Source organism: Coptis chinensis, chromosome 3 (assembly GCF_015680905.1).
Source record: "Coptis chinensis isolate HL-2020 chromosome 3, ASM1568090v1, whole genome shotgun sequence".
Classification (NCBI taxonomy): Eukaryota; Viridiplantae; Streptophyta; class Magnoliopsida; order Ranunculales; family Ranunculaceae; genus Coptis; species Coptis chinensis.
The window spans coordinates 34,396,836-34,410,440 of record NC_141458.1 but is presented as its reverse complement, the minus strand read 5'-3'; the positions used below and the strand labels follow the sequence as shown (position 1 = coordinate 34,410,440).

At 38.0% G+C, this 13,605-nt stretch overlaps 1 protein-coding gene across 1 annotated transcript; it reads left to right on the top strand.

Annotated features, from left to right (window-relative positions):
- Positions 1 to 1,999: 1,999 nt before the first annotated feature.
- LOC147509288 (uncharacterized) lies at positions 2,000 to 13,092 on the top strand. The gene is made up of 4 exons (XM_086601618.1): positions 2,000 to 2,137; positions 2,223 to 2,448; positions 3,311 to 3,660; positions 12,329 to 13,092. Exons 1-4 carry the CDS (start codon positions 2,081 to 2,083, stop codon positions 12,773 to 12,775), a joined length of 1,080 nt encoding a protein of 359 aa, XP_086457744.1. The 5' UTR covers positions 2,000 to 2,080; the 3' UTR covers positions 12,776 to 13,092.
- Positions 13,093 to 13,605: the final 513 nt, after the last annotated feature.

Sequence of the window (13,605 nt, the reverse complement as noted above, 5' to 3'; positions counted from 1 at the left end):
TATAGGTCTAATTTTGAGAGTGCTGAAATATCACAAAACTCGGCTAACAGAGGAAAGAGTATTGCACAAATAGAGCTAAAGAAGATAAAGATGTCTTTTCTTAGTATTAATGGAAGCTGAGAGTGAAACACACAAGTTAGCACATCACAATCAAATCAAATGACCCAAAAGAGTATTTTTGAATCCTAGAACTCAATGTGGAGGAATCTTTAGCTGGCCCTTGCCAATCACTATGATTTACATGTCTTATATCTTCAATGATTTTATTTTGAACTCAGAGGGATATGTACGAGGTGTAAAATGTGCTAATGCTACCCCCAACCCAAGGAGAGAAAAGTGAACTTAAAATATGGTTTTTGAAGATTTGAAGGAGCTACCCTTGAACGTAACATTTTAAGGGCCAGTGAGTAGAACAAGTACTTACATCTCAACAAGTCATATAAGCCCTACAAATTCAGGGTTAGCTCAATAGCATTCCTCTTATTAGTTAATAATCAGAAACCTGCTTGCATAGTCAGAAGCTCATGTCTGCATCCACAAACGGGCAGCACACACATTTTCCACCAACACTCCAAAGTTTCTCTATAAATGCTTTGCTATGTCATCGTAAGTTTGGGTTCGTTTAACATGGGCGGCTGGTTGGGACTACGGAAAGTACATACAAATGGTCCCCAGTTGAGGCAATTACGGTGACTCCCTTTTTCTCGTTTATTTAAAAATACTGGATTGAGTAATTCAAAGCTTTGAAAGACAAATGACATGGCAAGCAGAGTGTGATTATCCGACAATGAAATGATACGGGAATATCTACTAACTAATTGCAAATTTGCAACACACCGGGTTTGTCTGGTTCACGGAAAAGGGTAGAAAATAAAACGTTTTCCAGCATTTGAAATGCGTCGCGTGTTTGGTAACATGTGGAAAACCAAAAAAACAGAAAATGGTTTCTCTAAAACATAAAAGGAAATAAAACAACTAACTTAAAATAAAAAAGGAAGTCATTTTCTATTTTCCATCCCGACAACAACTCATGGCTAGCGAACTGGAAAAAAAAAATTGATCAAACTCGAGAAGATAAGTTTCCCCCTCTCTTCTCTCTTCTCTCATAAATAGATTGTTTTCTCTACAATGTTTAATCATTTTGTTTGTCGAAATCTCATTACCACGACCCCGTTGTTGAATTGTTATTATTTGCTTCTTCCAAACCCAGCACCCACCAGATTTATCTCTAGTCTCAGTCCAACTAACTTAAAATAAAAAAAAATTGTTTCTATTTATGATTTTTATGTTTTGTTGTTTATGTGGTTTGGATGTTGTAGATCTGGAATTTTGAGATTGTTGATGGTAGTTAATTTGTGTTTATTGATGTTTATATAGTGATGAGTTGTTCATTTTGTAAAACTTTGTTACTGTTTCATATTGGTTTTGAGTTTTGCGTGTGTTTTTGGTCTTCTTCTTCGGTTTGTAAGACCAGAAAACTAGTATGCAAACTTCCTTTTTTACTGTGAAATTGAAAGTTTATGTTGAAGCTTCTTTTTCTATAGTTCGATCTAGCCTTGTGTTTTTGAATATCCTTTGTACTTTGTTTGTATTATGAACATTGGCTATGATCTTTCCTTTTACTTAGATGAGTAGTGACAACGATTTTGAAAGGACACGTAATGTAGCTGCTGTCGTTGGAGCTATGGCAGCGGTTACAAGTGTAGTAATTACCATTTTCGCGACTAGCGGATAGCATACCAAGGAAGCCATATGTGAATCGTGACAAAATTTAAAATTGTACTTGGATGGTATAATCAATGATGATAGTGAGTGTTACGATCTTTTTGAGGATGAGTAAAGAGTCGTTCGAAAGTTGGTTGTTTTATTTAGAGAAAAGAATTTGTTAAGAGATTCAAGGAATCTGAAAGTTGAAGAGCAAGTTCTTTGAGTTCCTTCATACTATAGGGCATAACGTTAAAACCCGAAAGTCATCAAACATAATTTTTACGTCGGGGAAACAACTAATCGGTATTTTCATATTGTTCTAAAGGCGGTTCTTAGTCTTTACAAGGATCTAGTGGTGGAACCAACCACTGATATGGAAACACCTCCAATTATACGATGTAATGAAGTGAGATTCTGGCCTTGGTTTAAGGTAAAATAAAGTATATTCTTTAGTTAAAATTGTTAAAAGTTTTCTTATATTTTAAGTAATTAGTTTTTTATTGATTGTAAATAAGGATTGCATTGGAGCAATAGATGGGACTCATATTCGTGTGAAGGTACCTGAAGGTATACACAATAGATTTCGTGGGAAGAAAGAAAAACCTACGCAAAATGTCTTGGCTGTCGTTTCCTTTGATCTTAGGTTTACTTATGTGTTAGCTGGTTGGGAAGGGCTAGCTCATGACACACGGGTACTTGAAGATGCTTTAACAAGACCTAATGGACTTAAAGTCCCTGAAGGTATATATATAAATGTATATATGAACGTATTGTTTACTTATGTAATATGGTAGATAATGATCCCTATAAATAATGTTATTTCCCTTGTAGGAAAATATTATTTGGTAGATGCTGGTTATCCTAATCGCATGGGATTCCTTGCTCCATTTCGCGGTGTTAGATACCACTTGAAAGAATGGAGTGAGCATGAACCAGAAAATGAGAAAGAGTTATTTAATGTTCGTCATTCATCATTAAGGAACTCTATTGAACGAGCTTTTGGAATCCTAAAGAAACGCTGGAAGATATTAGATGATTCCGAGTCTTTTTTCTCTTTTGATACACAAGCAGATGTGGCTTGTTGTATCCTACATAACTATATCATCGGTGTCGCTCCTAATGATTTGTTCCTTTCAGAGCCAGATCCTGAACCTGAGAGTGGAGAGCCTCCAAAGAAAAAAACAAAACTTACTCAGAAGGAGCAACGTGAGCAAAAGAAAGAGTGGGCTACATTTAGGCTGAATATGGCACAGGTTATATGGGATAACAACTTAGTAAGAAAAAAAGCAAAGGTGACACAGAAAGAGCAACTTTAGAAAAATTAGGAGTGGGATAACAAGTGGTGTTTGTACTGTAGAAGAATTTGTGATGCAAGCTTTGTACATAGACTTTTATGGTTTTTGTTTTCCTAGTTCTATGCTTGTATAAGACTTCAATGGTGATTAATATGATACTATGTTTTGATTGTCTAACATTTGATGTAATTTTTGTTATGCTTAAGGTAGTTTAGATATGTACGATGGTTACTTGCACCTGCTTGTCCCATACATAGGATAACTATGTTGATTTGTTAATTGTGTCATGTGACTAACATAATATTCAGGAATAGAAGAAACTCAACAATCTGTGAAAGGAAAGTCCAAGCAAGAGAAAAAGAATTATAGGTGGACTGATAAGAAAGAGAAAATTTTGATCTCATTTTTAGCAGAGTGTGCGAGAAAAGGAGAAAAGAAAGGAAAAACATTCAGCAAGTCTACTTTTACACAGGCGGCTAAAGCTATTTCCGATGCCTTTAACGACACTTGCACTGTGGAAAATGTTGTTGGTCGTATGAAAACTACTAAGGCAAAATATGCGATGATTAAGAGCCTTAAGGAAAGGAGCGGTTGGGCGTGGGATGATGAGCTTAAGATGATTAAAGTTGACAAAGAAGATGCTGAAGATTTTATTGAGGTATTTGTTTTTTTTTTCAAACTCAACAGTTGAATCTTTTATTGCCATGTCTTTTGGTTCTTGAAATTGTTTGTTTGAGGTATATGTTTATATGATGATTAGGCTTGTTGTTTGAACTAAGTTTAGTGTTCTTTTATACCCAAGGTTGGCTGTGTCATGGAGTGTAACTAAACAATTAAGTAAACATATTCTTAGGAAATACCAAAATAACATTACACAGGAAATGGGGACCTTTAGTGAAAGAATGGGAGTAACTTAGTGTTATGACATATTCTTGATCCTGTGTACCAAACTTTCTTTCTTTAGTTCAAAACTTTCGGTAGCAGATTTTCTTATCCTTTCCTTCCCTCCAAAACTTTCTTTTTCGGGTAAAAGCATCCACAAACCAAGGAAGAAAGTGATAGATCAGCTTCAGGCAACTTGAAACCAGCTTCCAATCGACATACAATGGATAACTCTCAAGCTCCTCTTGTTGTCAATGCTACGGTAACGACTGCCGCTCCATGGAGTTCTTTATTTAAAGGTCCATCAAGACTCACAAATACTGCCTTGAAGAGCTTTACTCTGTTATGCAAGGCGGAGTTGCTCAAGTGCCTCGAGAATATAATCGATCAAGGTAAAACTCAATGGAAAGACTACTTAATTGGATTTTTTTCTAGAAAACGCCTCTCCTTTCCAATGGTAAAGGAATTTCTTACAAAAACTGGAAATTGAAAGCTTCTTTCAAATCACAACCGATAAGGAGTCGTTCTATATTAGTTTTCAAGTGGTGATGATAGAAAACGATTCTTGAATTTGGGCCGTTGTTCATTGCAGGTCGTGTTTTTGTTCTTAAACCTTGGACAGTTGAGATAGAAAAATATAGGAGTAAGATTGCTACAGTTCCAATCTGGGTTAAGCTTAATGATGTACCAAAAGAGATGTGGACACTAGATGGGATCTCTTATGTGGCAAGCTTAGTTGGGGGACCTATGTTCATGGATGAAGCTACAGCGAAAAGGAAAAGACTTTCCTTTGCAAGAATATGTGTTGAGATTCCGGTAAATCATAAGTATGAACCGACGGTCAAGCTAAAGGTTGAGGAAAGAGAAGTGGTGGTTGGAGTAGAATACACATGGAAACCATCGTCTTGTGAGAAATGCAAGATTTTTGGGCATAACACTGCTAAATGCAATAAGATGACTACACAGACTTGGGTTGCTCGTACAACAGTGGAGCATGGAAGCACTAGTGGAAATGTAAACCAACAGAGAGCAGAGAATGGAACACAGATGGTTATGGTCAGGGCAGACACCACAGTCAGAGGGACTATGGTAGAGAAAGAAAATGCAAATCGAACACGTGATGCCGAGGTAAACACAAATGGCTAAACCGCGCCAAGAGGATACAATGTCGATGATGGATCACAATTATATGAAGAAACCAGGTGATGATTTAACTTCCACCAAATGATATGGAATGCAATGAGAGCATGTACGAGAAAATATCGTAGAGAGACTATTGTACCGGTGGCGACTACACCTCAATGTTTAGAAATAGAAGTTTACAATGAATTCCAATGCATACAAGATGAAAATGCAGAAGAGGGAGACAACATACCAATAATTCAGTGGAGGAAAGGGAAATCTATAGAAAAGGTAATGGGGAGGCCACGCAGTACAGGAGGACAAAGGAATCAGAAAAGTCCACTGCAAACAGATCAGGGGATCATTGAGAAATAGTACTGTCAAGAACATGGGATTTTTGAACTTGCAGATGAGAGTGAAAGTGATATGGAGGATGACATATCAGAGAATAATGAAGAAATCTTTACAGAGCACAAGGAAAGAGAGCAACCAAGTGGGGTACTTAGTTCTCAGAGTATGGTGGAAACAAGGGCTCAAAAGAATGGGAAACAAAAGCAAAAGCAACAACTGAGCCAGACCCAACCCAAGAAAGGAACACAGAAAAAGAACAAAGGCAGGCCGAAAGGGTCGGGAAACAAAAACAATACAAATCATAGATGAAGATGTGTGTATGGAATGTGAGGGAACTGAAAGACATCAATAAAGCAAAGGAGATAAATAAGTTTAGACTAGAGAGTAAAATGGTTTTGTTTGGGTTATTAGAAACAAAAGTAAGGGCAGATCGTTTCCATAGCATTAGCAGTGTTTGCTGCCCTTTATGGCCTTTCGAAAACAATTATGGTTCGAACCCGAGTGGAAGGATATGGGTAGCTTGGGACCCAAATTTTGTGTCAGTGACAAAGCTTTTGGAAACTGATCAGATGATCCACTGCCATGTTCAGATACTTCCCATGAATAAGAGCTTATTCTTATCAATCACATATGGTAGTAATAACAAGAATGAAAGAGTTTCTCTTTGGAACTCAATTGATAGTATTCACAGGAGTTTAAATGGAGCCTGGTGCTTGTTGGGCGATTTTAACTGTGTGCTATACTCATTTGAAAGAGTGAGAGCTGCAGTTCATCCAAGGGACACTCAACCTTTTGCTAGCTGCCTTAACTCGGCAGGTCTATACGAGTTGAATGCAACAGGAAACTACTACACTTGGACCAATTTTGGTGATGGCGCTACAAGGAAGTATTCCAAGATAGATAGATGTGTGGTCAACTATTTATGGAGTAATCAATTTAGCTATTCTTTTGCTGAATTCCTCACCTTTGATATCTCTGATCATTCGCCAATCATGCTTACAGTTCTGGAATCGATAAAACTGAACACTCCTTTTAGAATGTGTAATTTTTGGATGTTGCACTCGGACTTCAAGGAGCTGTTAAGCGTGACTTGGGAATTGGATGTAGGTGGTAGTCCTTTATATATCTTGTCACAGAAACTCAGATTGCTTAAGAATAAACTGAAAGGTTGGGCTAGGCATCATTGTTCTGATCTCTATAAGAAAACAGCAGCAGCTCATATGGAACTGAGAAACATTCAGAAGGAGATTCAAAGCTAACCGCTAGATATGCAACTCATGGCAAAGGAGAGAACATCTAGACAAGTGTTATGTGATTTTATTGACATGGAGTGTGCGGACTTTTCAGCATAACGATATCTGGTTGGTTGACTTATGGGGAGAGGTGTAATGCGTATTTTCACAATGCAATGAAGGAGAAGAAAGGATGGAAACTGATATGGTGCCTAAGTGATAATACTGGGAATAGAATAGAAGGACATGAACTTGTGAGCAATGCTTTTGTATCTTATTACAAAACCCTAATCGGTTCTCCTTCTCAAGCCTTGTGCACTCCGGATTTCCTTGAATTGTTACATTTTAGGAATGTTGTACAACAAGATGATGCTCGATGCTCTCTAAAGATGTTCTGGATGTGGAAATCAAGCTGACTCTTTTAGTATGGCGCATAATAAGTCCCCCGGGGCCGATGGGTTCAATGCAGAATTTTTCAAAAGGAATTGGGAATGTGTGAAAGATATCTTTCTTGCAGCTATCCACTCGGTATTCACTCAGAATTTCATCCATAAAGGAGTGAACTCAACTCACTTGTGCATGATACCAAAAATTTCAAAACCTACAAACGTGGAGGAATTTAGACCAATTGCATGTTGTAATGTGCTCTACAAATGTGTATCCAAAGTGCTCACAAATAGGATTCACTCATTACCTCCTCGAGTTGGTATCCCCTGAATCATCGGCTTTTATCCCGTGTAGAACAATTCAAGACAATCTTTTGCTAGCACATGAATTGATCAGAGGATATGCTAGAAGCCATGGTTCGAAACGCTGCTCAATGAAAATTGATATAAAGAAGGCATATGACTCAATTAGTTGGGCTACCATTGAAAGAGTCTTTGACGCCTAAGGTTTCCACAAAAATTCATTGGTTGGATCAAAATGTGTTACACCTCACCAACCTATTCAATCCTCGTCAATGGCTCTCCCCAAGGGTATTTTGAAGGAAAGAAAGGTTTGAGACAAGGAGACCCTTTATCCCCATATCTCTTTGTTTTAGTCATGGAGATTTTGAATGGATTACTAGAGCAAAGTGTCTTAGAAGGGGACTTCAAGTATCATTCAAAATGTAAGGAGTGGGCATCACTCACATCCGTTTTCTGAGATGATATCTTGTTGTTTAGCAAGGGAGATATGAGATCTCTAGAAGCCATATCAAAGGGGTTATTATGAAGTTTACTGAGTGTCTGAGGGGCTTCACATCAACTATTCAAAGACTTCAATCCTTACTTGGTAGCATGTCTAATCGAAAGCAACCAAGTGGTGATCCGCTTGGAGTCACACTAGTCGAACCTCCCATAATATATCCGGGATTACCCCTACGACCACAAGATTGGGAATCAAAGTATGCATGCCATTAGTTGAGAAGATCACGGAAAGAACAAACAACTGGAAGAACAAATCACTATCAAAGGCAAGTAGACTGGAACTAGTGCACTCGGTATTGTCATCTCTACATACATATTGGACAAGAAATTTTATTCTCCCCAAAAAAGTGTTGGAAAAGGTTGCAAAAATCTGTAATAGATTTCTATGGGCTGGATCGGAAATGTCAAAGAAAATGCACCATGCCGGTAGTGGGATTTGTCGGGGATGAGTAAAGAACAAAGGTGGACTAGCTATAGTTGATCCAGTGTGTGGAACAAGGCTGCCTACAGTGGCCTTATCTATAAGATAGCATGTTTTGCCGATACTGATTTGGGTGAAATGGGTGCGAAGCATCACATTGGTCAAAAATTCTTCCGGACTATGGAAATACCGAGGAGATGCCTCTTGGGTATGGAGAAACATCCTCAAGCATAGAAAAGAAGTTATTCATCTTTTCCGATGCGATAGCAAGAGGAACTCAAACTTTGATCCGCACGACCCTTGGTGCACCGCGAGCAACCTCTATTGTTCCATGAAAATGCTAGCCTTCTAACAATACCGGTTAATGATCAAGATGCTTGAGTTTAATTTCTAATGGTGAGTGGAATGAAGTGATACATCAGCTCCCTAGCGTGGCCTAAAGGATCGATTCTCAAAACAAAGATTCACTCTAATCTTGAAGATGATATGGTGATATGGGCCGACTAGCACGGGAAGATTTACAATAAAATCAGCCTATTCGGCATTGAAGAAGGTAAGACCAAACGTTAAATGGTATCGAGTTGTGTGGGGAAATTAGTCTTGCCTAGACACTCGTTCACGAGGGATGGATGCTCTTTGGTGGACACATCCCTACTCAAGACAGATTAGTGAACAAGAAAGTGATTGCCCACTCAAGTTGTAGCTTCTGTAATGCTAGTAGGGAAAATTCGAAACACCTTTTCTTTGAATGCCCTGAAACAAGGTGGCTTTGGTCAAAAACTAAAAGTTTCCTTGGGATTAGTAGCCAAGTCAGTGGATCGAATGAAGAATGGTATTCAATATTCAGAAGGTGTAGGAAGAACTCTATAGAGACTGAAGTGTTGAAAGTCTTTATCAATGCAATGATTTATGCCATATGGATGGAGCGAAACAGGAGAAAATTCAGGGCTAAATCGAGAAGTATGCAACAAGTATATGGCAAGATGATCAGGGAACTAAAGATCTACTTGCAAGGGAGTATAAAGGAGGTACCCGACACACGAAATGTAGAGAATTGTTTCTCAAACTTCGGCATTGATGTGAGATTCAAAGCCAAGAACTCTATATGGTGTACATGGTGCGGACTTAAGAAGATGAACTCATGTTAAATGGTGATGGGTCAAGAGAGGATAACAACAACGGATATGGAGGAGTGATAAGAAACAGCACAAAGGAACGCTCCTAGCATACACGGGATCCTCTACAAAGAAATCGGTCATCAGTATCAAGAGTTAATGTTAGTAGATAAAGGTTTAGTTGGTGCTACATTCTTGGGTGTAAGAAAGTCGAGGATAGGATCCGATTCCCTAAGGACGATCAATGCAATACAAGGAAGAGAAGAAGTCCCATGGTAATGCTTGTCTTTGATCTACATGCTTCAATCATGGATAAGATCCGAACTTTTGAGAGAGTGAATGTGATACATGTGTTTAGAGAGTCCAATCAAGCACTGATTTTTCTCTCTAAGCAAGAAGGAAGGCGATGATCATCCGAGTTTTTTCATAGGTCCATATGATGCAAAACTTTGTAATATTCTAGAGCGGGATGCATCTGGAATAATGTATGAGAGAATTCATTGATGATTAATAAAGGTTGGGGTCTACCTTAACCCCTAGTTGCTTCAAAAAAAAAAAAGATGAAAATTGCCGATTGCCCTAAAAGCTCGAATTTGTAGAAAGGGCAGATTGAGGAGGTCCGAGACAGAACATATATAGGCGTGACACGCCTAGAAACGAGATGGTACATATGTAATCTTAACATGGTTATGAAGTGTAAACAACAAATCCATTGATTTTTCAAGTCAGTGTTAGTATGCTGGTGTTTAGTTATCGTGGTATGTTTTGAGTTTTGACACTGCACAAGGTATGGTGGTTTGACCCACTGCACCGTGTCCTTCATTTAAATGCCTCATATCCATTCAGGTACTGAAGATTTTCTTGCAATGCATGTACAAGAGAGTACCGCATTATATTCTTGCATTAACATCACCATGTGGATCTTTACAGTAGTATCTTAAGTCTATTGAAATAATACTTTCCTGGGTTGACTTAGTCAATTCTGGTATCAGTTATCACATTGGTTCAAGATTTCCAAGATTTGATTTGATTCACCTAGCTACAGTGTATAACTTCACATTTTCATGCCACTTCCAAAACACTAGTGATTGAAAAGAGTAAAAACTGCTGAAATAACATCAGGTGTCAATGGATAATCCAGTCTGAAATAACACTGCTCATAAGTAGTGTTCATTACTTGTTTCTTCATTACTGTTGCTGCTTTACTTTCACCCTTTAAATCTGAGCAACCTGATTCCTAGTTTGGATGATGGGTAAATCCTTGTATGTATATCCCTTTATTTCTTGTTCGTTTTTTAATTTCTAATCTTATACCAGTCTTTAGGGTGTTGACTGAGCAGCAAGCTTCTGTAGAAAGTCTGCCATCAACCCCTTCTTTGTATGTTGGACTCTGAGCTTCTTCATTACAGAGGTCTAGATCTAACTGAACTGATTTAATGAAAAAAGAGAAAGAAAATCTGTGTAGAAGAAATAAAGTTACTACTACTATCAACCATAGTACAAAATATCGGGATATGGCAAAATATCGACTTCTGATTTATGGATATGTATCGTGGATATATCCCTCCTGTGTGGGGATATATTACATTTGGGCATCTGTAAAATATCGTGGATATATCGATAAATATCGACAAATATCCACGCACTATGTGGGTATTTCGACAAGAAAATATCGTAGATATATCGTGATATATCGACAAATATCGATAAATATCCACAAATATCGATAAATATCTATATTTTCTTTGAATGTGGTCATTATAAAGGTTGAATTTGATCAGTCCTTACAAGTGTGAATAATGGAGAAGATTGTGATGGGTCGAGTTTTGACTGAGCTCGCTTTTGGGACGAAATGCCTACATATCAAGATTTTGTGATGAACTTGAATTAAGTCGACGTTGTTCTTCTCCCTCGTTTTATAGGTAAGTACCCTTTGCTTCCCCCTTTCCTCTGTCACTCAAGTCCCCTGTCTTAATGAGAATAAATGAGCTTTTTAGGCGGTGTATTTATAAGCCTTGACCGATGCTACGACTTTAACTAACATTTCGTTGGCGTTATTGCCCGTTCGCGTGCATGTGCGAGTTGTCACCTCGTTCTAAACAAGGTGTTATGTTGTAACGATCTATCATGAGTCACGGAGGTTATCACCTCGTTCTAGACAAGGTATTATGTTATAACGATCTTCCATGAGTTTTCGATTAGTGTTGGACGTGCATAATATATATAAATATATTATTCCCTCACATATCATACTTTTAATATAAATTACTCTCTAATACTCAAAAATACACCTCGGAATTCCTACATATTACATTGACTTTTCATTCTTTAACAATGAATCTTGAATTTTTTTTTCTACATATTACAATACTTGTTGCACTTGCACCGCGTTTAATCATATAAGCATCTATTATATCTTCATTGTGATTGAATCCATGATGAGAGCATGAAGGCTGCGACCACGATGTCCATAGATGCCTGCATATATAGAGTCTATCCAACACTCTAACGTCTTCAGGAGACGACCAACACAACTCCAATCCACTTCATCAGTTGTCAGGACGTGTTCAATTACATCATATCACTTGCCAAAACCATGCTCCCACTAATATCCTCCCCATCACTGCCATAAACCGCATCCATCATCTTGATCAGGCAATCTACAACATATTGCAGCCCTTTGGTTGAAGCCAGGATTTTACATCCTTCAATAGAGGTTGTTATTTTGTACTATGATTCATAGTATCAACTATGTTTGCTGTGTTGATCTCAAAATCTGAATTGTCACCGTAGGACAAGGTATATCTTGTGATATATATTGGGAGTGTTATTGTATTCAATACGAGTCGAGCCTCGTAGCTTGGTTTTTTACCATTGTAGGATGGTATTCAAGTTGACTTTCTGTATGTTCATGCTCGACTCATTTTGCTTGGTATTATATATAGTTTGGTTGGTAGTCTTTGTCGGATCGGTCTCATATGGTATTAATAAAGATGATATTGAATTTATGTAGGATAATCCATATGCAAAAGGCTTGTTGAATGTCCCAATAGAGCAATATGATGAGTTGTCTCTTGTTTGTGGGGATGACCAAGCTACAGGGAGTTCTGGAAAGGCAATTGCAGATATACAATCCGAAACTGTTGATATTGAAGATGTAAGCGAGACTCGAGGGGCACCACAAAAGGCAAAGAGGAGTAGACAGTGGGAGGAAGCATTTTCGAAGCTTGACAGGTTGTCGCAGCAAGTTTCCCGCCTAGCAAATGCAGTGAGTAACGTCGATCAAAGCTTTTGTGACCGAGTCTTCTATGAAGTGATGAACATGGAAGGGTTTGATACTCTAATGTTAAACTCAGCTTTTGAGTATCTAACTGAAAACCCTCTTGCCGGGAAACAGTTTATTTCAAAGACTCATGAACTTCGTATGAATTGGTTGACAAGTTTTGAGGCAAAAGAGTGACGTGTGCTTTAAGGAAATAGGAATGGATGGTTTAAGAGGAGGGGTGAACCTGTTGGTTTTTTACTTTTTTGTAGCTTATTTGGTATTCAGTCGTATAACAATGATAGTGCTATGGACTGTGTTAAGGTTTAGTCTGTAGGGATGTTTAGTTTGTAGGGATATTTTGAATCAAGCATGTTTAGTCTGTAGGGATGTTTTGAATCAGGCGTGTTTAGTCTGTAGATATGTTTTGAAATGTATTCTATGCTGTGCACTGAGATGGTTTGAAATGTATTCTATGCTGAACTTATTACATGATTTGGTTACTGAACAGATAACTCACAAGTCAATTTAGTTCAATGAGAATGCCAGATACATATATGGAGAAATTCAACAAGGTTCTGTTGTTCAAAACACTATCATGTTTGGTGTATTCTTGGTACCTATATATAGGAAAAAGCTTATAAACTTGAAATTAAGTTTTCACCCACTAGCCTTGAAAGTGACCTGCAAGTCAGCAACCTGATTTTGAAGAGGCCAAATGAAACAGTAACTTCTGGAAGCTATAGTCCAGTTCTTTGTAGGACACACACACGTACAATTCAATGTTGAGAGTGTCGAGTTGATATCAGTAACAAGGTGATCGATGTTCAGCTGCTGATCTTGCAAGCAATCAAACTAGACCATAACAGGTATAAAGACACTCTCTCAGTGGCTCCAGCTAGCCACCCTATATACTGCAAAAAGTACCAGCAGTCAGCAACTGAGACTACAATCTGAAATGAGAAAGCCACAGAGTTGCTTTGATGTCAGCTGCAGACTTTTGAAGGTCTTGCTGGCGTGTTAAGCCA

Coding starts and splice junctions, on each gene's coding strand:
- LOC147509288 (XM_086601618.1), top strand. CDS start 2,081: ATGGAAACACCTCCAATTATACGATGTAATGAAGTGAGATTCTGGCCT. Junction 2,138..2,222: donor GATTCTGGCCTTGGTTTAAG/GTAAAATAAAGT, acceptor ATTGTAAATAAG/GATTGCATTGGAGCAATAGA. Junction 3,661..12,328: donor ATGCTGAAGATTTTATTGAG/GTATTTGTTTTT, acceptor GAATTTATGTAG/GATAATCCATATGCAAAAGG.